The sequence below is a fragment of the Arvicola amphibius genome, chromosome 6 (assembly GCF_903992535.2).
Source record: "Arvicola amphibius chromosome 6, mArvAmp1.2, whole genome shotgun sequence".
Classification (NCBI taxonomy): Eukaryota; Metazoa; Chordata; class Mammalia; order Rodentia; family Cricetidae; genus Arvicola; species Arvicola amphibius.
In genome coordinates, this window is record NC_052052.2 from 147337505 (window position 1) to 147363885 (window position 26381).

A 26381-nucleotide genomic window follows, 5' to 3' on the forward strand; every position below is an offset into this window, starting at 1 on the left:
ATAGCTTTATTAAAAGAATTATGCATGGAGACTATGTAAGTTCTATTTTTAACATAGCAAAGTAAGTCAGAGAATATTAAATCATAAAATGTCAATATAAGTACTTTAAGACAGAAAGACACATCTAAAGAATGATGTGTTCACAGGAAAACTAGACAGTTAAAAATGGCTGCTGGCAGAAATATAGGCAGACTTTCAGAATGGAGAGGGCTTCTACCATATGTAGTCATGAGACTTTCAACATGCTTGACCTGAGTTTTAAGACTGAGCCACTTTAACTGAAAATACTGATGTCAAGATATGTACCTCACCAGCAAAAAAGACAGATCCTTGTATTTCTTCAGCAATGATGTCATAGGCCTCACCACTTCCAAATGTCTTGACAAAACTATATGCCATCTGGATCCATGGCTCTGTGCTCCATCGTGTGACAAAATACTTGGTGGGATCTGGGACCTCCTTGATGTGCAAAAAAAAAAAAAATTTAACAAAAGGATCAAAAAGGAACTTGGATACACCACAACCCAGTTAGAAATAAACTTTTCCCTTCTAGGCCTCAGTTTACTGTGGCATCCTAAGCAGCAGTGTGTCCTCCCTTCCTGTGTACTCTTTCCCTTCTCCAGCCACACTTGATCCCTTCACGTCTGTGCTTCACCTGCCAAAGACACACTCTACAACGAGCTGCTACAGTGGCTGTAAACTAAACTTGATTTTGTCTGCTGGCCTTGGACAAGTTTAACATGCAGAACACTTCCCTATAAACTACAGTTCCAAATAACTAAAAATACAGGTGAGATAACTAAAAACCCAAGCTGAGAACGACTGACAGGATTGCATGACTAGTTAGATCTTTTACAAAGAGCTGGTGACAGCTGAGTGCCCCTCAATTTAAATTCTGAGTTGCTCCACTTCTATTTCTAATCAGGCTGCTTCCAGACCTCCAAGCAGTGGGGAAGGTACCTGGAGCTCCCTGGAGAGAGTTACTTTTATTGGTGCACTAAGAAATTTTAGAAAATGCCCAGTGGATAAGGGCAGTTCTGCCAAAGCATGAGGACCTAAGTGATCTCCAGAACTTACATAGTGGAAGGAAGCGGTCCTCCGACCTACACATATGTGTAATAGTATGCACATTTAAATACATAGGTTTTTTTGTTTTTTGTTTTTTAAAGAATGATAGTCAAAGCTGTTACAGCTTGGGTAAACATGGGAACTATAAAATGGCCTTTTACAGTCTTAGGAAAGGCAGGTAAGCGTAAATGATGCGACAGAAAAGGACCGCTGCTGTACAGCCCTGGCAGATCCAAGGTTTTATCACTAAGGCCATCCGAATGGAACTGGGAAGTGTGGATCTTTACTGGGTAACTGGATTACAAAAGGCATGTTAGAGAAGGCCTAATTCAGTACAACCAGCTTCTGTCTTTAGAATACAGAAGGAAAACTATTTGAGGATACCAAGGCAAACATCTGTAAGCCATGAAGAGTCTACAGAGACCAACCCAGTTAGACATCTTCATCCTGGGCCTGAGCTTGCAGAACTACAAAAGACTAAGTCTCGGCACCGGGCTCTGGCATTTTGCTATGGCAGCCCCGATGCTCAGCTGGGTACTCAGGTGGAGATGGAAACTGCAAGGAAAACCAACCTGGCCTGTCTTGATCCCTTGGTATTGAGTGATGCAGACTGGCTTCCAGTCCCACCTGCTCACATCCCTTCCACAATAAGCACGTTTATCCTGTCAAGGAGGGTTTTTCTCACCTGCTCCTTAAACAGCTCCCGAAGGATGCCCATGCACTGCTGCAACACCTGCTTGTCGTCCATGGTCCTGAGGGATGCGACCGCCTCCCCTGAGATCACGGACATCAGTACACTCTGCTGCTTTTGCAGGCACACAGGGAAAAGCACAGGGCACTTGCTGTAAAGGCTCAGTTCCACATACAATGTCACTGTGTCCCACTGCCCTTTCTCTTCAGTCCCCATCCATTCTCCTCATGCACACTACTCACCCCCCCCCCCCAGCATAAACACTCATGAAATGATACAAAAGTCAAATTCAAGGTTTCCTTGGCTGTTTATGAAATTTTGTTGGAGAAGCAGCAGAAAGACTGAGAAAGAAATCTGCAGGAATAACTAAATATAACTAAATATAATAACTAAAGGCTTATAGGCTTCCACTTGAAATCCTTTAAAGCATTTCCCCCAAATGGGGGAAAGCAGGAAACAGCGGCGAGACACCATTTTATGTGGCAGCACAGTTGCCACAGCTTTCTCCTCACCTGTTCTCCTCACAGCCCTCACGGACCCCCCCACCCAGCCTAGCTCAGAAGACAACAGTTAGGTTTGGTCCACTGACTTACAGTGCTGTCGCGGACCTTTCGTGAGGAACTCAGCTTTCATGAGCACTGACTCAAGCCCCACAGAGCAGAACTGATACTTTTAAGAAACCAGGGCAAGGATTGGGACTCCTTTCCCAAAGGAAATGTCTCAATCAGTGCGTCCTCCCCAGAATGTACACACACCACACTACACAGCCACCACTCCATTCCTGCTCATGGCACACACATAATCCATAAACCCTAACATTCAAGAAGGAACTCAAACCACACCACAAAATTTTACCTGGGGGTCCATGTCATAGTATACAGCAAAGAGTCCTCGTTGGCTGGCACTGGGAGGAACATGACCAAAAAAGTCAGCCCCTTGAACTTTACTGTCCCAAAATCTATATGGAAACTGCAAGGCAATCTGGAAAGCAAGCAGGAGAATAAGTCCACCCTGTGTCAGTCACTGGCCATCTCGACACGTGCTGGGCACTGCAGACCCTCAGACTGAATTTTCTGTGACCTTTTGCCTGCCGGAGTAAACAACTTGTTTTCCTATGCTTGCAGCTGCTCTGAGCACGAGACCATCATGAGTTCCTGATGGCAAGGGGGTGGTTTCTGGTGGGCTTGCAGCTGAAAAGTCCCTAGAGCTAGGACGTGGCCATCAGTCAAGGAGAGCCCAATATAAGCTGCCCTGGAACACAGTAAAAAGGGCATTCTTGTTTCAAGGATGCCCCCCCCCCCCCGTGTGTGTGTGTGTGTGTGTGTGTGTTTCAATCTCCAGCCCCTTGCCCGACTTGTGAACCATCCCGTGGTAGACAGGTGGTATGGTACAGACACAACCTAGAAGTCTACTCAGACGACTGTACTAGGTTCAAAACTGCCTACCTATTTAGTCCTGAGCTCCATAAGCTACACACCACTCAAAAAGCCTTCTAGTATCTGCAGCATGGCCTTGACTGCTAAGGGAGCCCATAACATGGACATGGGAAACAAAACAAATTAAGAGCTGCTTATAGCAAAGTCGAACTCAGATGACTAGACTCATTTCTCAGCTGGGCTTGGTAGGCAGGCGGATAATCTCAGCACTTGATAGGTGGAGGCAGGAAAATCAAGGCTTCAAATCTAGCCCTAGCTACACAGTTTGAAGGTTCAAGAGAACTAAAAGTCAAAATGGAATTCAGCTGGCCTTTTTTATCCAAATTCTATCAGAAATTTTTAAATAAGGCTAAACTTTTTTTTTTTTAAAAAATATCTTTCCTGCCCCCATTTTTTTTGTTTGTTTTTGTTTTTGTTTTTCCGAGACAGGGTTTCTCTGTAGCTTTGGAGCCTGTCCTGGATCTAGCTCTTGTAGACCAGGCTGGCCTCGAACTCACAGTCATCCGCCTGCCTCTGCCTCCCGAGTGCTGGGATTAAAGGCGTGCGCCACCACCGCCTGGCTCCTGCCCCCATTTTTTTAACTGAGTAAAATTGTTTGACAAACATGTATACAGTACATTGTTTACTCTTACTCCCTTTTGTTTTCCGTAACTGAACAAAAGGTTATTACCCAAACAAAACTATCAGCCAGCACTGATCTCGGTAATTTAGGTCACCTTTTCAATGATGCCTGCACCCAAGCTATTGATGGCCTTCATCTTCTTCTCTGACAATGGTGGATTAAACTGGATGGCACCTCTCTGTAGAATGGCTAGTGGCACCGTGACCAGTACCTGTGGGGAACAATTAACACAGCATCTGAAACCACCCACACTTCTCAGTGCTCATACCAACCAACACCTGAATGAACATTCCTTTCTGCTCTCCTTCCGGCTGTTAAACTGCCAATATCCCACTTTCTGTCCGAAGAATGGGGTGCTATGTGAGTTCACATAGGTTGTTCATTACACAAGAGTGCCTAGCTGAGCAGAAGTGGCAGTCACACAGGAGTGTACATTAGAACCTTCTTGATGGCTAATGATAAGCTGGGTCTGAAAAGCAGCGCTATTTATGGAAGTGGCCCAAGCATGATGGTAAACACTTGTAATCCCAGCACTCTGGAGATAAAGACCAAGATGATCAAAGCCAGCCTGGACTATATAACAAGCTGAAGGCCAATAGGATACACAGTGAGATCTTGCCCACAAAAAATGAAGAAAAAGGGGGTAGGAGTGCCCAAAATAATCTGAGCTTGTTGTCATTCTCAATACCTTCCTTGCCAACAGTCTATAAAACAAAGGAAATGTCTGCCCTTACTGATCTCAGAATCAGAGTACTACTTTAAACTAGGATGCAGTAGTATGCTCCATAATTGATGAGCATATTATAAACTGTGTAACCACATGAGAACATTTTAAGCAGTAAGTACTTTACAAGATTTCAAGTAATTTTAAAGGTCAAATTGAACTCTCGGCTGGGTATGGTAGCACAACTATAATCCTAGCACTTAGAAGGTTAAGGCCAACCAAGGCTACATACCAAGGACCTATTGGGGAAAAATGGGATCCTTGAAGCCACATAATAAAAACAAGCCATCAAGAATAACTGCTGTCTCAGCTTACCATTCAGAAAGTTCTGGTTCCAGAATCAATAAGAAGTCATCACTGCTACCAGCACCAGAATCACCCTACATATAGAAAGATCTGCACCAGCAAAACAGGTGTCCTGCCCCATCTTTTGGCTTCATGGGACCTCTGCTACCCCTGCTACAGCAGAACCAAGAACAAGTTAAAACCACTGTGCTGGCAGCAGAGGCAGCAACAGTGAAGCAAGGCCAGACAGGCTGCACCTCCCAGATGTGTATACAACTGACTGGATATCACAAGGAGAACCTTAGAGGCAAGAGAGTCTGTATAAGAGGAAAGGAAGGAACTACAACTGCCTTTCATTATCTGCAGGGCTAGATGAAACAAGAATGCACTGGAATCTCAACAGCCTCAAACCCTCCATGTACTTGGTTTAACCGCCAGTTCCAGGATCAGAGCAAGTCCAGAGTTGTTCTGAGTTCTATTCGTATGTACTAGCATCCACACGACCAAAACAGTCATTACCGAACAACGGCTGACATGACGACTGCCAAAAATAAGTTCTAGAAGTCTTACTAACAAAACTTTCCAAAGCACAAGCTCTTGAGTGAGCCACTAGAGGTGTAAACTCCTGCTGGTAGGACAGCGAGGCTCATTATCTGGGAAAGGAACCTAGGCAGCTACAGTCTGTCCAGCTGGGCTGCACAGCAGGAAGACTTCCAATACAAACGGTGATGAGTATTAGCCGTATAATAAGAATATCTGCTTTAAACATTTTAAAGTGTGGTTTGCAGCTATGTTGCTTCGTTTGGAAGGCCTAACTACAAAGGCTCAGGAGTGCATGTGTCTAGCCAACATCAGTAGAGGGAGAGGGTGACCTGGCAGGGAAGTACCAAGTAGCATGTTATCCTAGACACAAAGATGCATACACACAGAATTCCCTCCCTTGAATGGAGCCGAGTTGTAATTTTAAAAGCCCATACTTAAAATGCTAGCCTTTGGAGGAAGTTACATAGTAGGAGCTTACAGTGGACACAGAGAATCAGAGGCTTGAAAAACGAGAATCCTTAACAAGGCCCTGAGAACCACTGCATGGTCTCCCAGCCAGCTGATGACAGCAGTTTTAAAACACCTCCAACCCATTGTATCTCTAGGCTGCATCCTCCCTGTGTGATATGCAATCCTTTGTTACTGTATGAATATCCAGGACCATGAAAGCTGTCAGATGACAGAGGAGAAAGCAAAGCTAGTCCGCCAGCAGGTGACAGGGTCCATCAGTGAGATCTCTTCATCATCATTTCAACTCCAGAAATAACCAGGCTTTCAGGGTAACTGCCCTTCATTTTCCAGTACTACGCTTCACATTGGGATGTCAGCAACTAGACTCAGCATCTTGCACTACCCACCTATTGACGCTGTTTATCAAGAGTCCAGGTTACATGGAAGTACTTAAGCTCCATGAAAATACAGTTTCAAGATGAGAACTTGTTTTGAAAAGGGTTCCAGCATCCCTTTCAATCCTAAGAGGGCTGTGCTATGTAACTTCCCAAACTCATGTGACCAAGGCATTTTCAGGAGGAAGAACTGGGGACAACATTCAGGTCCTCACACTGGAACTCAATCGCCAGCCCTGGGAATTTTCTTATTCAATTATTCGGCCCAGTGGACCACAGAACCCACTTTAAGGAACACAGAATTCCATCTGCCATGTGTTTAGACAGTGCTTGAATATCTCAGATTTGTAAGCTACTCACAACTTGTGAGTAGACCTGCTTCATTAGAAACCAACAAGTCTCTAGGCAGACTCCAAGGACAAATGGCAAAGATGGGCCCTTGGTAGTACAGTGCTCTATCCTAGTAAGACCCAGGACCTACCTTTTGTGCAGAATACCCTATACCGTCTGTCGTGGTAACTTGCACTTCATCTCCAGTATAATCTATACTTTGCACCTGTTCAAGACAAGCATTTAGCAACAAAGTGAGGGTCAGGACCTTTCCCATGGTGTGTGTGTGTGTGTGTGTGTGTGTGTGTGTTAAAGTTTATAAACATGGCAAGATAATAGAAAACGTCTTATTACAGCACAAAGTAAGGTAGATTCATTTCTGAAACTGTGAAGATATAAGCCCATGGAGTGAAGAACTTAGTGTTAAATTAGGGCTAGCGAGGCATGAGCTACGAAACCCTGTTTTGTTCTTAAAACTACATCCTCCCAAAACTTCACATCCTCCCCAGTCTCCCACCCATCCAAACTCACTGGAGATTTGAGGCGAATGTCTAGTCCTTCAGCCAGTTTTTCAATGATAGCAGAGTACCCAGGAGTTAGAAGAGTATGGTCACCAGCAAACTGGGCAAAGAATTCATTGTGGTCCCAGGAGCGAGCAGACACCTAGGAAACAATACAATATGTTAGGAAACAATAATGTAAACCTACAAGCTGCTCCTGAGGACATCAAAAAAAAAAAAAAAAAAAAAAAAAAAAAGTTCCAGGTGGAGAAAACCACCCCAGGCAGGAGGAGAGTACCCCAGCACCTAGAAAACTGAGGTATTGCCCTAACTTTCAGGCCAATTAGTCTACAGAGTGAGACTTTGTCTCAAAATAAATACAAGTGGACAGCACCCAAGGAACATACGTACTTGAGACTGTCCTCTGGTCTACGCATGCAGTACATACCCACACACGTGACAAAGGGGGAAGGTTTAAATTACATCAGAATAGGTACCACTCACTGATTAAAGAAGAAAATGTTTACTTGAAGCATCAGATGAAGGGGGCTCCCTCCCAGACCCCAGATTGAGCAAAAACCACACCCAAACTCCTCTGCTCACAGAGAACCTTTTTTTTAAGCAGGGAAGAAAAGTTAAAATGGCTGCTCTGGCACTGGCAGAAAAGCGGCCGCAAATGACCTCGTAGGTGGAAGTTTTAAGAGAAGGGAAGGGAGGCCTGCATTAGAATGGGCTGGGGTGCTGTGGTAAAGGAGATAGGAACAGGGGAGAGAGGGGAAGGAACAAGGGAAAGGGAGCAGGGGGTACGTGTCCCAGATGGACAAAGGACTGCCTCTGAATAGAGAGACAGACATAGCACATAGACAAATGGCAGTTTAAAAAAGTAAAGGGAGAGATCTCATGTTAGGATGAGATGTTTAATTTTAATTGGGCAATTAATTAGGTGAGCCAAAGGGGCCTTCAGATTGCTGGACTTCAATTCTTCAATAGCTGGACCCTGGTAGTCAGCCTTAGGAGGTGGAAATGGGTATAAACCTTGGTAGCTAGCGTTAAGAATGTAATCTAACAGTTTTTACAAGGCAGAGGGGAAAGGAGAAGGGTAAGGCCTACCAGGGCCATGTGCTAGCTAGAGCAGGCCAAGTCCCTTCATCAGCAACTCGGGTAAAGGCAAATTTTATGGAGGTCAAACTGCATGCATTTTTTTCAACTCCACAGGAATATCCGCCAAATTTCTATCCTCAACACAGGTAGGAGTTCCATAAAGGACAAAACCCAGCACATTTGGGGGAAATGGTTCAATCCAAATTGTAATGCAGAGTAGCATGGAGGCGGAGGTGTTCTCAAGACTGCTTCTTAGCAGGGGAGTGAACTGTTGATTCGCGGCTGGCTGAGTGAGTTAGGCAAGCTTGAAATTCACTTCTACAGACCAGCAGAAGTGCAATGCTACATTAGTTTCTTGGAGCAGTGTTTTTAAACAATATGTCCCAACTAAAATGACTTTCAGGGCCCCTGCACAGGGTAAAGAGCAGCAAAGGAAACACTCTTGGCCCCTTCTCAGTTCCAGCTCAGCATCCCTCCCTTCTTGGAGTGTAGAGTGAACTTCTTCACAGGCAGTATGGTGGTACATGTCTGTAACCCTATCAGCTGGGAGGCTGAGGGATGAGAAACCTGAGTTCGGGACCAGTTGAGGCTACCAAGCAATATTTAACTTTACAATCAGATAAACTACCAGCCAGGTGGTGGTATGTGCCTGTATCCCCAGCCACAGGGGAGGTGGTGACAAGAAGAGCTGGCGCTACATGGCCAGTTCAAACCCAGCCTGGGTCACACAACCGGCCGGCTAGGAAGATGGCTCTCTGGTTGAAAGTGCTTGCTGCATAAGCCTAGGAGCAGAATTTAGTCCGAGTTTTTACAGTGAAGGCGTAGAACCAGCTCTGGAGGGCTGGCATCTAACCAGTGTATACATGCAGCAGCACTCAAGCAACTGAACAGACACGGGACGGGGGGATGCAAGGCTCACTGACCAGCGAGCCTCCTCAACACTGAGATCATAAGCGCACGCACCTGATTTTCTCAGAGGTACTGGGGATCCGAACTCAGATCCACATGCTTATACAACAGCACTTTACTGAATGAGCCCGCTCCCCAGCTGCATACCCAAGTATCTGAGGACCCACGGGCTCACCTGGTGCAGGCTGCTGCCACAGGCGTACTCCAGGTTGCTCAGGTGGAACTGCAGCACCTGGCCTTCCAGCTCACTGAACTGGATGCCAGATTCCTTCACAAAAGCTTGGTAGATCTCCTCTATCTTCTCTGTGGTGAGAACGGATCAGAGCGAAAAAATCAGCTGAGGAGCAATATCCCATCCAATTCCTGATCCTGCTTTCCCCAAAAGAGCCCAAAACTTCCAGTCTTCCCAAGCAAACTCAGGAATAAATAGAATGCAATATATTCTTGATGGGGCCAACTCCTCAGCAAGAAAACGCTTTTTTGTTTGTTTGTTGTTTTTTTCGAGACAGGGTTTCTCTGTAGCTTTGGAGCCTGTCCTGGAACTAGCTCTTGTAGACCAGGCTGGCCTCGAACTCACAGAGATCCGCCTGCCTCTGAGTGCTGGGATTAAAGGCGTGCACCACCACCACCCAGTTGCAAATGCTTAATCTTGATGGAAACGAAAGCTGGCCATTAAAACACGTTAAACACCTGCTTAGTTGAGAAGCTGTCTCCTCTGCTCCAGAGGTGGAAAAAGTCCCCTTACACATGCAGATAGGATCACCATGCCCTTTCTGCTCTGACTGCTGTGGCCTTGAAGCTCCTATATTATCTCCCCCTCAACCAACAGAAATATGGAAGATGGCTCAAGTGTAGTCTCTCCTGTGGCCTTTTGCGGTGTCAGCAATTTTTCTCAACACCACTAATGAATTCTGTTGCAACAGTTAAGTTCCAAAAGCTGACTGAGCAGGGTGGGCCTGCTGGCCTCACCCAAGTAGCAACTATGACCTACCCACTTTGAGGCTTGGCCACACAGCTCTTAAATACATTCAGGGTAAATTCTAGCCCTGCTAAACTTGCTTCTCCTGCTGTCTAGTTTAAGCACAGCCTCCAGTGCCTGGGTCTTCCATGCCTCACAGTCTAGCGTTATCTAGTGGCTGCCTCAGCCTCCCCAGGGTTGTATTACAGGTGTGTACAGGATTTATCTACCCCATTCAACTGGAAGTTTAACTATAGACATTGCTGTGAAATTGTTCTGTTTGGCTTAACTAAACAATAATGGGGAGTTGCACACTTGGCATCTGAGGGCTCTGGTCTAATTCCGAGCATCTTAGTACAGGCTGGTAACTGTTTGGTGATGACAATCGCCCACACATGTCACAGACTCCAGGTTTCTATGAAGAGCTGTGCACCTACCTGACTAGAACCACCAGTGAGATCGTTGTTGTTTTCAGAGCTGGAAAATGGACTCAGCACCTTGGGCAGGGTATACAAACGGTTTCTTACTAAGCACTAGCCTGAGCCCTCGGCTTTCTGAGACAGGGTACGGTATGTATTAACAGTATGTAGCCGGTGTGTGTGTGTGTGTGTGTGTGAGAGAGAGAGAGAGAGAGAGAGAGAGAGAGAGAGAGAACCAGTATGTGTAACTCTAGATCCTGACTCAGCCTCAATTCCAAATTCTCAATAAAATGTTGTAATTCTTAACTAATTTGTCATATTGAGATACCCAGATTTCTGCCCTGGTGTCTTGAGCTCTGTCACTTTCAGAGCCCTTTGCAGCAGCCCCATTCCCGCCTGCTGACAGTCTCTACATTCCTGTTACTTAGTGAAAGAAAGAGACACCACTGTCACAGCCCAGCATGAAATCAAGCACAAGCAGACTAAAAGGGGCTGCAACCTAATAACCTAATTGCCACATAAGTAATATCTCATAATTTTAGTACATATTTCTTGTGAAATGACCTCTAGCCCCAAAGCATACTCTCTCTCAATCTCTCTCCTCTCTCTCTCTCTCTCTCTCTCTCTCTCTCTCTCTCTCTCTCTCTCACTATGCTGAGACTGCAGACAACTGAGATGCTAGGCAGAATATAACCATAACTTCATACAGATATATGCATGTATTATCAAAACTTTTAAAATAGAATACCAAGCTTAAGCAATTATTTATAAATTATTCTTAGGCCTCCTTTAATGTTTTAAAACAAGTTCAAGAGAAAAGCTGTAACAAGGTGAGTAACTAAGAAAGGGATGTGAAGAGAATCGGCCATTGAGAAGAGAGCTGGGCGTGATGATGAGACTACCTGAAATCCCAGCACTCTGGAGGCTGAGGCAGGAGGACTCAAAAAGAAAAATGTAAAATTTGGAAACTTCAAGTCAGCCTAGTAATTTTAGTTTCAAGAGTAACAACTGGTCTGGACACTACACATCTTATTCAGTGGTCCTGCTGCCTAGATGACATTGGTGAGAATTCTGTCAGGGTTCGTCTGCCAACACTTTCTTCCAACAATGATCTGACTGTGAGTCAGGTCTCTCAAAGGCGGCAGAGGAGGAGGGAGAGACATGCCCTGTGTGCCCATTAATTTTAATTGTCAACTTGATACAAAGTAGCATCTCTTGGGAATGAAAGAGATTCAGTGAGGGATTGCACACATCAGGCCATCTGTGGGGGATTGTCTCTGCTGCCTTAATGGAAAACAAAACCTCAAAGTGGGCAGTGCCACTCCTGGGCTTTGGGACTGGGCTGTTGTTAAAGCACGGAAACCACGCTGAGCAGAATGCACACATGCGTTCTTTCTCTGCTCTGGATGGTGGATGTGATGATGGACTATAACTTAAATAACCCCTTTCTTTCCTACGCTGCTTTCTGTCAGAGTACATCCCAGTAACAGAAAGGAAAACCAAAACACCTAACTACTGAAAGTACAATCAGTTGAAGAACTGAGAACACATTTGTCAAAATACATGGTTAAAGAGATTAACATATTAAAGAGTTAGACATTCACACTTCAAAAAAATCATGCTTCCAAGAACTACAAATGGAAAATGCAGAGCACAAAATTGCGAGTTACATAAACAGAAATGTAAGGGGCAATACACAATGTCCCAGCTGGTACCTTCATGGAAATGGGTTGCCATCGGAGGTCAAGGGCTTAAGAGCTGTGATTATTGCCCATTTAAGTACCACAGTCAAAGTTCTGATTTTATATGCTTACTTTAAAATATGCATTAAGCAAAACATACTAAAAAAAAACCCAATCTATTATAGCTGAAGTCAAAGAAAAAAAAAAAAAGAAGTACTGATATTCAGAGACCTTCAGAAAGCATATATAGGCTAACAACCACAACCATATACACGGAGGGCTTTTCACAGGTTTAAAGTTAAGTTTCTCTGGGAGACTGAAATAAATGTTTAGATAATTTTGTTAAACAACATGCCGCTCAAAGTAAGATGTGTTTCTGTGTGTGCGTGCACACACGTGAACGTCCCCAGGGAAGTTCTGCCCATCTCTGAGAGAATCTGCAGCATTCAGTGAGAGTAATGTCCGTCAAGACTGGCCCTCCTGCAGATACTACGAGGGAACCATCACACCACCATTCTCCCCATACCTCCTAAAGGGACATCTTGGAGCAGAGTCTTATCCTTCCTCCACTCAGAGACAACATCCAAGAGAGCATTAAAATGAAAATCCATGCGCTTGTCAATAGTGGGGTCAGTTATCCGTCCACCTTCCTGAATTAAGTCACATCTTTCTCCCAACTTATGCATGCTGATGCCAAGCTTCAAAATAACAAGAAGAACAGGGTGAAAGTCTTTCCTGGAAAAAAATACCTACAAGTTCTAAACTGACGTTAGGCAGCGCTCTCATGAAGAGTCTAAGAACTCAAAACAGCAGTGTGTGCTCGCTGGGGGACAGCCAAGTGAGGAAGCAGAAATAGAACGAAGTCAGGAGCACCCCACTTTATGGGACATGAGGGTGACAACAGCAACTTCCAGGCAATGCACTCGGTGCTGTGGGCTGCCCGTCTTTACTAAACACTCTGTCGCTACTTCAGGTCTTCATGCAAATCATCATATACACTCAGAGAAGCCGAAACCTTTCAGGGGAAAACAATCACCTTAGACCTAGCGGGTTGGCAAGATAACAGACAGGGTGCTAGAAGACACTTTCAGAGAAATACTGTACTTTGTAAGTATTAACTGTGCCCCAAATGTTGCATATAAACTATCTCATGACTATTTGGGGCATACTTACACTAAAAAATTTACTTGTTTGAAAGACAAACCTACCTAAGAATCCTAAATTTTCACCTGATACACCTAGCAACTCTGGGCTTGATTATGAACCAACTAAGTGGCCTGAAAATGATCCAGAAATAAAAAACAGAGATCTTGGGGAAAGTCTTTTAAATGCCTAACGGGAAAGGCATCCATGTAACCATTATTACATACTTTGCAGAGGATATGAAGGAAATTATGTATGCTATCTACTCTGGAAGCATATTAATATACTCTAGTGCACCCCAGCACTGAGGATGGAACTCAGGGCCTCACACACGCTAGGCAGGTGCTTTACCACAGGGCGGTACCCCCAGTCCATACTAACACTCTAAACAGAGCCCACAAGTCTTCAGGACACTCACTTGCTCACACATCAGTGCTACTGGGTTATTAATACAGCCATTGACAATCTGGGGTCCTCTTCCCACTACGACACCTTTAAAAGACTTGTCATCCCAGACTCGGCCTCCAATTCGACCTTTGGCTTCCAGGACAGTCACCTAGAAAGATAATTGGGAATCGAAACAGAACAGTCACACGAGATGCAGAGTTACAGAAATGTACAGTGACAGTGTTAAACAGCTCTGTGCTCAGAGACTCACAGTTCCACAGAAACAACTATAACAAGAATGACGAGAACCAGGTACACATTTAGACCAGCCTAGCTTCAGCGAGGAGTGGGGGGTGGTCTTACACCACTTCTCTCAAATCATGGAAGATTCAGTGACTGAGAGCACTCTGGGGTTTGAGGCAGGATGACTGCCATGAATTTGAGGCCACTCTGGGCTACATAGTGAGTTCTAGGCCAGCACTGGCTACAGAGTGAGACCCTATCTCAAATACATCATGAAACAAGAGAAGGATCTGATGAATGAGTAAATCCATCACTGAATTTTAAACAGCATTCTACAAGTTATTTTTTTTTCCTTAATGTTATGTGTATTGTGGAAATACACACGTCTGTACCACATGTCATGCAATGCCTTTAGAGGTCAGAAGAGGGCATCAGATCCCCTTGTAACTGGAGTTACAGTCTGTTGGGAGCCACGTAGTCAGTGCTAGGAACCAAACCCAGGTGTTCTGGAAGAGCAGCCAGTGCTCTTAACCACTGATTCAACTCTCCAGCCCCTGCGTGAGTTTGTTTTTCCAATTTTAATTTGTGTGGTGGTGGGTGTGTTTATGTGTGCACATGTATATACAGGTGTGCTTGACCATATATTCTGAGACAGGTGACCTCTCACTGAACCTGGAGCTCCGCCTTGACCGAGGCTGGCTGGGTAGCAATCTCCTAGATCCGCCTGTCTCTACTCTCCCAGTATGTTGGGATAATAGACACACGCTGCCACATCTAGCATTTCTGTGAAAGCAGGGAATCTGAACTCAAGGCTTCATGCTTTCACAGTACACAATTTGTCTGCAAAGCCATCTCCCAAGACCCTAGAAATCACATTAAAATCTAGTCTAAGTCATGAATGTAAACCCAGCATTTAGGGGGTTGAGGCAGAATGCTCAAGCGTAAGGCCATTTTGGATTACTTGGGAATTCCTCGTCTCAAACAAAGCAAACAAGAACTATGTTCAAGAGCTGAATTTTCCACCAAATACCTGTTCTTCAGTGTTGCTAGGATGTTTTCAACTATGGAAGTATGACCTTAGCAGAGTTGGCTGAATCCAGCCAGTCCACACCCATCTCCAAGTGTCTAATGCCAGTGAGATGCAAGACTGCTCTCTGGCAGCAGGCAAGGTTCTGCATGACCCCAGGATTCCAAGTGCCCTTGCCCTGGGGGTTGCAGTAGGTTGCACCTTGAGTGCTCCTTGCTGCAGTATCAGTCAGACCCCTGGAAGCACCACTCTGTGCTCTCTCCAGTTGACCGCTGCTCAGGTTACCCAGAACACTCTGCTGTCTAACCTTCAGGGGGCGGATGGTCTCCTAGGCTATCACAACCACTTGAGAGAGTAATGAGTCCTCTGGGACCTCCCCCGCCAACATAACTAGGAGGACTACAGCTGTGGTTCTACCTTCCCACCCTCTTTCTCTAATTTCTTTTCGTTTCTATCTCTTTTTAGTATACAAGGGCTGAACATTAAAGGCAGTCTCCCAGACTTTGGATATTACCTATAATATAATCTAGGTTTCCTAAGTAAAAAAGCAAACCAAAGACACAGAGCCTGATATCTACTACTGAAATAACACACACACTTTCTATAGCTCACAGAAGGGGTTTTTCCTACCACAAACACTTCCTCTTAACCCAACTGACTTTCCTGTTTTGCTAGTATGATGCAGTCCACAATTTCAGTCCTCTATCTACCCAGGAGAAAAAAATCTTTTAGGCACAGTTATTAAATACTTTTGACAATCTGAAACGTGACTTTTGAATACCTTGCTAAAAATTTAAACTCTCTGGGCCAGATAGGGAAAAGTGAAAGGTCTGAATCGTAAATTATACCTAACTTGCCTGGTGATGGCGGCGTACAACCTTTAATCCCAAGCAGAGGCAGGTGGATCTCTGTGAGTTCAAGGCCAGCTTGGTCTACAGAGAGTTCCAGGATAGTTAAGGCTATACAGAGAAACCCTATCTCAAAACAACAACAACAACAACAAAAAATTATATTTAACTTTGCCTTCAATGAAAATCAAAGTCTTTGAAAAGTTTTAAGAAGAATGTACCCAATTTAGAAAAATCAGAGAAAGCTAGGGGAAGGTTCCTGATTAGATACCAGATTCTTAAGAGAGTCTCACTATGTAGTGCTGACTGGCCTAGAACGAGGATAGCCTCCAAGTCAGATCTGCCTGCCTGTCTCCTTCGTGCTGGGATGGAGGCGTGCACCTCTGGGCCCAGCTGAACCACACCGCCCCACCCCCGCAGCCTCTATCCTGGCTAGCTGTGAGCTGGAGTGAGGCATTGGCCAGCAATTGGCACATTGTTCTGCCCTCCCGAGGTGCTAAGGAGTCAGAATTCTAGCTCAGCCAAGTGAGCATTCATTCCATCCTGCTTTCGAAAGTCAGGGCTTATGTTTTCCTGAATAAGATCCCAAGGGTGACTGGTTTGCATAAAGGAATCCGAGGGCTAGAGCAGAGTGCCTGCCTAGCATAACACAGCTCTGGGTTTCATCCTCAGTACTGGGGGGCGGGGAAGCTAACTGGGTATCTGAAAACTTCCCCAACAGACAGTAAATTTCTGTGCTTCCATCTGTTGCCCCAAACTATCCTATCACCTCCACTGGTTAATAATAACCTGCCAAAATCTTCTGTGGATTCCAGGCTAGAATGTCTGAGTTCCTTCCTACAGTCTAGCACTCTCCAATTCTACCTGCTCTGACTGACTCATTCCAATCCAAAGCTTCTCTAGGACCTGCTGTAAAAGATGTGTTCTTTACTCCATCACTCGAGAGGCAGACATGTGACCCCAGTTCTAGGTGAGCATCTTTCTCTCAAAAAAAAAAAATAAAATAAAATAAAAAAAGTGTGTGAATCATTCTTCACTAGATTTACGAACTGGCCTATTAAGTCTTACAAAATTTGGAGCGAAGGAGCAGTGAACCACCTGTCCCCACCCCCAATTCCCCAGTGTCTCACCTTCATACCAAAGTTATGTAGTTGCCTAGCAGCTGCTAAGCCTGCTGGACCAGCCCCAACAACCAGAACCGATTTCTTCAAAAAAAGAAAAACAAAAAACAAAACACAAAGAAACTCTAGTTAGAACAGTGGTAACAAAGGTTGTTATAGTTGCTCTGGCAATTCCAGCTGCCAGGCAGGGTTAGTCTGTATTTCTCTGGTGTTAGTAGGCTCTGTTTTCCTAGAGTACAGGATGGCACCTGTCTTAAGTAACCTCTTTTTCCCTACACCCTGGAGAAACTGTGCTTCTAGTCTCCTCCTGGGAAAAGGTCTTCACAAGGCTTCCTTTGGGTTTCTGTGGTTTCTGTTATATTATAGCTTACCACGACCAAAGCCGAGTTGCTGCAGCCAGTTGCTTACATTGTGGTAGTGTTTAGGAAGAAGATGCTGGCCGGCTCCCACGGTGAGAACTCCTGTGTTGATGAGGCCTTTCCTTGTCATGAAGTAAAGAATCCTCTCTACTTCCTGGACGCATCGAATGCGCACAAGGCCCCGGACGATGATGTGGGGAATGCACTTCTGAGGAGTGAGAGCTTCCTGTGTTTACAGGGAAAGCAAAACCAACAGCAAGAAAGTCACCCAATTTAAAATCAAACAGAATATAAAATACAAAAACTAGGGCTAAAAGTTTATTTTTACATTTTGTTGTTGAGAGAGGTTCTCACTTTGCAGCTCTAGCTGTCCTGGAGCTCAAAGAGTTCTGCTAGCCTCTGCCTCCCGAGCACTGGGAGGAAGGTGTGGACCACCATGGCCTCTGCCTCCCGAGCACTGGGAGGAAGGTGTGGACCACCATGGCCTCTGCCTCCCGAGCACTGGGAGGAAGGTGTGGACCACCATGGCCTCTGCCTCCCGAGCACTGGGAGGAGGGTGTGGATGGATCACCGCGGCTGGCTGGCCTGCTCTCCTACTAGCACTCCTACTCCCCTGCTTCCAGTTCTCCTTCAGTCTTTCAAGCGGATGCTATCTTGATGCCCCAAATATTTATGCAGTCCTACAGAGTTAAAATCACTGGTCTCGCGTGGCTAGGGACAGAGCTGAACAAAAACCCTTACTCAAGGGCTTATAATCCCCTTTTTGATTGCTTTCTGCCTTCCCGGCAACACCCCATATGGCTCTTTGAACCAAGCCTGCACCTTCTCATGCACTGTAGCATTCTGACTCCATATGGTCCAAAGCTTTCTTAACAGGGCTGACCCTCTCTCTACTTGAAAATGCCTAGACTCAGACAGATGAGATCTCTAATTAGAAAACATGAAATCTGAAATGTTCCAAATCCTGACTGCCAACACAACACTTAAGTTTCAGATTTCAGAGCATTGGAAGGCTTTTGGGATTGGGATGCACACTTGGAGAAGTCTATTCAAATATTCTAATTTTTTTTTGAAATTCTAAAAGCTGAAGACACTACTGGTCCCAAGTATTTCAGATAAGAAGTTGTTAACATGTATTCAGTTGTCTCAACATGGAAGTGGTACTAGAATCTCCAGAGCAGAGGTCAGGGATACAGCAACTATACTACTGTGTATATAGAACAGCCTCCCCGCACCCGAGTTGTGTGCCCCTAAGGGCAACAGTGTCACTCCCTCCTTCACTGCCGTCCTCGACCCCACGCCACTGTCTGGCATGTCCTCACTTACTTTGCAGTTTGTGTACCACAGAGCGAGGATGAGGTTTCTCAAAGCCAGGTACATGGTGGGGTCTCGAGAATACTCTGGAAACTCATAGAGCTCATCCAGCTCCATCACATCGGGCCTCACACACAGAGCTTTGCCACACTCATTGGGCTGGTAGAATGGCTGGAAGTAGCGGTTCATGCCTAGAACTGACAGGGGACAAAACAGCAGCTTCTGTAAGACATAACTTTCATACCTTAGAGAAGTACATCACATGTACACACAAAGGGGCTGGTAATATGGCTCAGGGAGTAAAGATTTCTGCCACCAAGCCCGATGACCTTGGTTCCAGCTCCACATGGAGCGAGAGAGCCGCCATTCCTGAAGCTGTCCCCTGACTGCCCATATGTGCTATGGCACACACATAAATGTAATTTTTAGAATTGAAAAGAAACAAAAAGTTCACTCCTTGGCACTTACTGACTACAAAGTGGAATCCCTAAGCCCTGATTATGTCCCATGCTAGGCTATGTTCCAGGATCCAAAGTCCTATCATTAACATACTAGATGCTAGATTTTATAAACCTGGGCAAATGAAAGTGTTGTTGTCAAACCTACTTCTAAATAGTTTCCCATGTCATTAAATATAACTACAGTGGCTCTGTGTCTCAGTCAACCATCCCCTCTCCTCCGAATTTAGATCACACCTCTCACACTCAATTCTAACCAGCAACCAAGCACCTTTCTTTGCACATGCAGTTTTGAGCTGATTGACTTTAGGATGGCATCTTAGAAATGCTTGCTAGTTCACAGTCCATTGTAAGGTCTTTGCTACACACTGCCAAACTGTCTTCACAAATGTGTACGCTTTAGTACTTGAATGCCCAACACAGTGCACCCTCAAAACACTGGGAGCTACCAGAGCAGTCTCAGTGTGGAGCTCCCCACATCTCCACTGTTAGGGGCAGTCCAGTATTGGGACTTGAATGGGAAAAAAAAAATCTAGTTTCATAATCAAAAATCTGTTTTGTTCATGTTCAGAGGTGGGGTTGTTAGAATTCCTTTGAAGCCACTAACATTCTGCCTGACACGAAATTCTGAGTCTTTCAGAGCAGATCTCTACTGGTGTTAATACTGACAAAAAGATGGAGGGAAGAAATACTAAAAATCAGTGCTCACACAGCCTAAAGCTTCCTTCAGAGTCTGTGAGATCAGTAAATGGCACAGCTGTCCAACTCTGCAATCGACACTCACCACATTCTATAAATAAATAACAGGGGTTTTAGGTTTTACAAAGTAAGGTATACATTGTATACAGTGGTACAATAGATCCAGCGCCTCCTCCTCCAGCATCCTCAGGGAATTAGTTCTAGGAACTCCCACCCACACAAGTCTATCAAAGGCACACAGGGTCAAGTCCCTTACTTAGATGGTGCAGTATTTGCACAGGCCCATCTCTAGATGACTTTTAACACCGAATACAATGTAAATGCTATGGAAATAGCTGTTAATGATCAGAAACCCTTTCTTCTGACCTCCACGGTCATGATCATGATCTCTCTCTCTCTCTCTCTCTCTCTCTCTCTCTCTCTCTCTCTCTCTCTCTCTCTCTCTCTCTCTCTCTCACACACACACACACACACACACACACGATAAAAATCTCTACTATGGAAGCTGTATATAATGAATACAGACAGAACCTTTTCCCCAGGTTGGCTGAATCTGTGATGCACAGCCAAGTGCATGCAACAGCGAGTGCTTTCTATCATGCCACATTAGAGTCTTCTGCAGTCTGCTTACCCTTAAGTTTCCAAGGAGGGGAAGGGGATGTGAGGAAGGGGAAACCAGAACATCTCTCACCAAGTGGAGAGGGGGCTGCCTTGGAGGGCTCCATCTTCCCTGGGCTGGCACTGCTGGTGGTGGTGGCTGCGGCACGGTTTGTGCTGGTGCAGGAGGGGCTCATGCCAACACAGTCAGGGTAGTAGGCAGAGAGCAGCGGTGCAGCCACGCTGTCTTTTAGCAAAGGAGGCTGGATAAGCATGGAGTACCACCAGTGGTTGGAAACTTCCAGTACTCTCTGTGATGTACCAGGGAGAGAGAAAGGGGAAATGCACATGCTGATGGTAGATACTCATTACCCACAGTCCTCCTGTTCTACCCACTTTCAGACTCAACAAGTCTTAAGAGTCTCATACAAAGATCAAACAAAACCAGCTAAAGATACCCTGAGACAGTCCTTCTTAGGTAAAATTCTTCCCCCAGTACAAAAAGCCCCCTGAACTAAACCGCCACTAACACTAAAACAGAACAACTCAAAGAAGAGAATGGATCCACAGTGGATCTAACACATGTCCCTTCTCCATTTGTCTGGAAATCTGTTCTGGGCCAAGAACTTGAGACACTGAGAACAAGCTCAAACTACTATTTCCAAACTATGGAAAATCAGGACTTGAGAGTTTAGCAATTTAGAATATTTGAAATAATTTTAAACCAGATCTGGTTACATGGCAAGCGGAGTTTGTAACTAAATAGAAAAATTTGCCAGAAACAGCTGGATCGCGCCAGGGCTAGACCCAGTTCTGTATGTGAGCAGGATCAGGGCAGAGTGGCTACCCTGTGGTCAGAAAGCAGAGTCCTCCCCACCGCCAAGTCCAGGCCAAGACAGCCAGACCATGGCCATCCTGCTCTTTGTCTGGAAGGACTCTATGGCGTCCTCAACAAATAAGATTATGAAGGCGGATCCCTGCAGCAAGGCAGGAGCATCTTCCTTGTTCCCTTGAGTGTAAAGCAATATAACTTCAAATTCTTCTAACTATTGTGGCATTTTCATAATGCAGTCACATTAGAGTCAAAAGGCTTTGATGTACATCCACACAGTGTTAGCCATTTACTTAGTGAATTCATTAAAGATCCAGAACATGAAGAAAACTACTCACTAGATCCTCAGGCAGAGAACAATGATCAGGGGAGTCAGTCTGCAAAAGAAAACCAACTCTGATGAAGTGTTTCCGTAACATAGAGTCCTAGGTGTTCATTTCCTTTCAATAGCGCAAAGAAAAATGTTTGGAATGTCACTAGAATGAGAGTGTGGGAAGATGTGTACTTTTGTCAAGATGCTCCCCCATGAAAAAAAAAAAAAGGACTGTACCTGTAGCAGAGAGGGCTCTGACAAGATACACACATCTGGAATACACAGAGGCCTGGCATTATCTCACAGAACTAAAGCTGTGTATCAGATAGACATACCCGGCAATTTCCCTTTGGCGTATTTCCTAGAGACCCTTGTAACGTGTGCGCCAAGCAATGTACTACAAGAAAAATCAAAGGCTAGGGATACAGCTCCTAGAGGCAAGAAGTTCTGGGTTCCGTCCCTAGCACTCTACCAAAAAGAGCTAAAAAAAAAAAAAAAAAAAAAAAAAAAGAAAGAAAGAAAGAAAGGAAAATGTTCAAGCCAGGCACACCACTGTAATCTTGGCACTTCGGAGGATGAGGCAGAAGGATGGACAGTTCAAGCCTGCGGTACACAATGAGTTCAAAGCTAGCCTGGATGATTCACAGACTCCAAACCCAGCTTGAGCTACAAAGCAAAACTCAAAGGATTGAAAAAGCAGATAAAACAAAATTCAATGCATATATTTCTGAAATTCAAGTAAATTTTCTTTGTGACAGAAGAAAGCTAAATACAAACCAAAGTTTGTCGGCAACAGAAGAGATAAGCTGAAGTATACTGTCCTGTCACACAGCTGTGGAAGGACAAACGGCAACTACAAGCCCCCCACGGACGGGCTGCACCAGAAGTTCTGAAACAGCACACTGCATGATTCCATTTATGTGAGGTTCAAAACCAAGCAAAGCCAATTCCACAATAAGCTAGAGAAGTAAGCAGGCAATTTACTCTGGCGGGGCAAGGTTGGACACTTACTGGCAGGGACACCAAGCACCTGTCGCGTATTCCATTTCTGTATTGGGAGCCAGATAAGCAGGTACTTGTGAAAATTCACTGCGCGCGGCATTTTGATTTGTGCAACTTCTGTTTCAACATAAAAATGCTGCCTAGCTGAAGGTCTGGAGAGCACTGCCTAGCAGCTCTAATCTCCAGGACACATTCCAAAGAAACGCTTACATTAATAGAGACTTGAGCGAGCACAACAATACTCCAGAAAACACAGCAGAGACAGACAAGATTTGGAAACAAATGTCACTCTCCTTGAAGAGGGAAGCAGACGCTGTGCGGTAGATGCAAAGCGTTCTGACAGAACTCAGTAAGACTACACCAGAGCTGTACAATCAAACAGCTCTGTGTTGAGTGAGAAGAGCAGAGGAGGAAAAACGTGGTATGCCACAAACCGTTCTCACCGACTGAAACACACCCTCGGTGCCTCCCTAGACTCTGTTCCCACTAGAGCAGCCAACTCAACCTGAGCGGGACCTGCCTACTTTCTTTCCTAGGCCCCAGTACTTGTTTTCTTCTACCATCCTGAGGCCTACCTGGAAGGTGAAACTAAGAATCAACCATGGTCTTCAAAATCACTAAGTCAATTATAAGTGTTCTCATAAAGTATGTGTATGTACAGTAATGCACACTAACCCAAATTAACCATTAGAATGGATACTCATTCCAGGACATATATGTAAATATACTTAAGTTGTCAATGAAAATTAATCGGCCTGGGCTACACAGTGAAAGACTGCTCAGAACAGTAACAAACAGTTGAGAACTCTTGGAGGAATTAGGGGGCATCCCGTAATCCCAGGACTCAGAAGGGTGAGGCATTAGGACCCCGCAGCTCAAAAGCTCTTTCAAAACTGCCATTATTCTGCCTTGTGTAAGAAAATGGAAAGGTAAATATAGACTTAGAAAATACTCAAAATGTATGTGTATCTAGATTATGTAGATCAGTCAAGAAGACTACTCAGTACCCCTGAACGAGCACAAGCACAGCAGAGAAACACCAGAGACGCCACCGTTTGTCCGAGCACAGCCGCCAGCTAGTAGCTCCTTCAGAATCAAACCTAATTCTGCCACGTGATGAGTCTACTGCCGACTCGCCCACACAAGCGGAGCACAAGACACTCGCACGGAATCACTACTACTTTCATTCACACGGCGGCGTTTACAACACAGATGTCCTTCCACATGCCAGTGTGGAAACAACTGGCATGCACCTAGACGATGCAACACTACTGAGAAGTCTAGAGCAGAACACTGAACAGGCTGGGCTTGTACAACACCAAGGCAGGAGGACAGCATACTGATGGTCTGCTTTGAATGTACAGAGAGACCTCAAGGTTAGTCGAGGCAACTCAAGGAGACCCTACCTTGAAGAAAGGCAAAAACGGCTAATTATACAGTTTGGAGGTTTAGGGCTTACCTAGCACTTATGAGGCCCTTGCTTCAGTGTCCAGTACTGTAAGCAATACAATCAAAACAAAATGCCCTATTGATCACTATCCATGTGATGTCGACGATCGGCTTGTTTCATTTTTGTTGTTTTTATTATTGATGTGCATTGGTGTTTTGCCCTGGGTGTTGGGTCCCCTGAAACTGGAGTTACAGACAGGTGTGAGTTGCCAGGTGGGTGCTGGGAATTGAACCCGGGTCCTCTGGAAGAGCAGCCAGTGCTCTTAACCGCTGAGCCGCCCCTCCAGCCCCTTCTGTTTCGTTTCAAAAGTATTTTATATAATGAAAGACACCAAACACTGAAAGGGCATACATTGGATGATTCCAGTTTTGTGAAGTTTGAAATAGAAAAATAAATCTATGGGACTAGAATTAGACAGCTGACTCTGGACATGGGAGTTTCCAGGATGAAGGAAATACTGCCTCTTAGACTGGCATTCTGGCTGTGCACTGTAGACATTTCCTAAAACTCAACAAGACCCCATGTTCCATGAATAAAACTATAGTAGAAAATCATCTCTCAGAAATGAAAATGAGATGCATACTCTCATATATTAAAAATAGCTCCAATATGCTTAGGGGTTGGGGTTGAGCTCCACAGTAGAGCATGTGCAAAGCTACAAGTTCAATGCCCCACACCTCAAAACCCAAAAGTACTACCACTCAATGTGGGCGGTTTTTAGACCATCATTCTGTCTCAGACTTTTTCTTTCCTTCCCCCACCCCCCTCAAGACACAGCCTAGTGATTCTTATAGCCCAGGATGGCCTCCAACTTGTTATGGAGGGAAGACCTGGTCCTCCTGCCTCTATCTCCCAAGGGCTGGGATTATAGGCAGTAACCACCGCGCCCCACCGAGCCTATTTTTTTCCTTTCCAAAATCTTAAAAAAGCAGTTTGGATATGCTTATTTAAAGCCTTAAAAATGAGCCTCGAGGGGGCTGGAGAGAGGGCTCAGGTTAAGAGCATTGCCTGCTCTTCCAAAGGTCCTGAGTTCAATTCCCACCAACCACATGGTGGCTCACAATCATCACAACAAGGGGTCTGGTGCCCTCTTCTGGCCTGCAGACATACACACAGACAGAATATTGTATACATAAGAAAGAAAGAAAGAAAGAAAGAAAGAAAGAAAGAAAGAAAGAAAGAAAGAAAGAAAGAAGAAAGAAAGAAAGAAAGAAAGAAAGAAAGAAAGAAAGAAAAAAAGAGCCTCTATCAAATGTATGTTCAAAGTTGTATTGGAGAGATGAATGAATCATTAGGACTACCCATCCCCAGCCTCAGCTAAAGTTTATTCTCAGGGCCCTATGTATGCTGGGCAAGCATTCTAACCACTGAGCCATATTGTTCAGTCCAAGAGTTTACTTCTGAAGACATAAACAAGATGGCTCAGAAGGAGTTCATTTGGATGCGTATATATTCATAAACACAATCTGCTCTTCTTAAATCCTAAGGTCATAGCCTTGTGACATTTACATGCAATATACTATGTGGAAACATACAATCTGACCTGTGAATATCTCTATCTTTGTCACTTCACCTTGCAAAAGACTGCGAGGCAAGCACACTCATCACTGGCCTCTACCCATAGGCCTCAACATTGTTTTTATATAGTATGTATGGCCACTTTGATTTTACACATGGAAGGGAGGAGGTGGTTTTCCCTTTGCGGATCAAACCTAGGGCCACGCGAAGGCTAAGCAAATGCTGTGTCACTGAGCCACATCCGAACCCAATAATATTTGTAATTTGAACCCTAAGTTAAAAAACCAAAACCAAAACCAAAGCTTTGATCTTAAACCTAACAAAATCTTGCACTTGTTTTTAGAACGGAGGCATTTAAAGCACAGGTCCCTTTGCTGACAATGGCTGTGATTATACCACAGACCCCTGAAAGCACTGAAACCTCACAGTTCACAATCTGCCAGGACCCCCCAGTTAGAAAAACCAAAAGAACAAAATACTATTTTGATTCTGGGATTTGATAGCTAATACTCTTTAATACTTAAAGTATGAGACATTAGGGAGGATCAGTACGCCTAACGCATTTTAAAATACAAGCTGCCAAGTTTCAGCACAGGCACATTCTATCAACTACGGCTAATCCCTAACTGCCAATCATATCCACTCGTCCTGTCCTCCTTGCTGACAAAGCTCTGCATTGTCTGGCATCATAACACACAGAGTGAAGCTTTTTCTTCCTTTGTCCTCATGCAGTCTAGCCAAGGACACGAGGAAAACTCTAACAGGTAAGCTGTTACCCAATGGCGAGGGACAAATCCCAGCTAGCACACCACGCGTGCCCTTTGCACTTTCCTGCTCTTCTGCTTTGAACTCGGACACAGTGGATGGTGACACAGCAACCACCTTGTCACTTGAGAACAGAAGAAAAATCAAAGATGGACCAGACATGAGACAGTGTTCTTGGATAACTAAAGCAAC

The 26381-nt window shown here is 44.8% G+C and overlaps 1 protein-coding gene across 5 annotated transcripts in view; it reads right to left on the minus strand.

Moving 5' to 3' along the window:
* Kdm1b (lysine demethylase 1B) overlaps nt 1-26381 on the minus strand; it is a 39875-nt gene that overhangs the window by 3315 nt on the left and 10179 nt on the right. For 2 of the 5 annotated variants that reach the window (XM_038335537.1, XM_038335538.1), the window contains exons 7-21: nt 21480-21518; nt 20404-20620; nt 19723-19803; nt 18568-18752; nt 17291-17467; nt 16892-16966; nt 13675-13812; nt 12640-12811; nt 9230-9357; nt 7076-7207; nt 6696-6770; nt 3912-4028; nt 2615-2740; nt 1754-1873; nt 307-459 (exon numbers count right to left, since the gene is read on the minus strand). In XM_038335537.1, coding sequence (XP_038191465.1) covers nt 307-459; nt 1754-1873; nt 2615-2740; nt 3912-4028; nt 6696-6770; nt 7076-7207; nt 9230-9357; nt 12640-12811; nt 13675-13812; nt 16892-16966; nt 17291-17467; nt 18568-18752; nt 19723-19803; nt 20404-20620; nt 21480-21518 — 1935 coding nt within the window. The remainder of the gene's footprint in view (nt 1-306; nt 460-1753; nt 1874-2614; nt 2741-3911; nt 4029-6695; nt 6771-7075; nt 7208-9229; nt 9358-12639; nt 12812-13674; nt 13813-16891; nt 16967-17290; nt 17468-18567; nt 18753-19722; nt 19804-20403; nt 20621-21479; nt 21519-26381) is intronic. The other 3 variants (XM_038335539.1, XM_038335541.1, XM_038335540.1) reach the window with 3 other exon arrangements.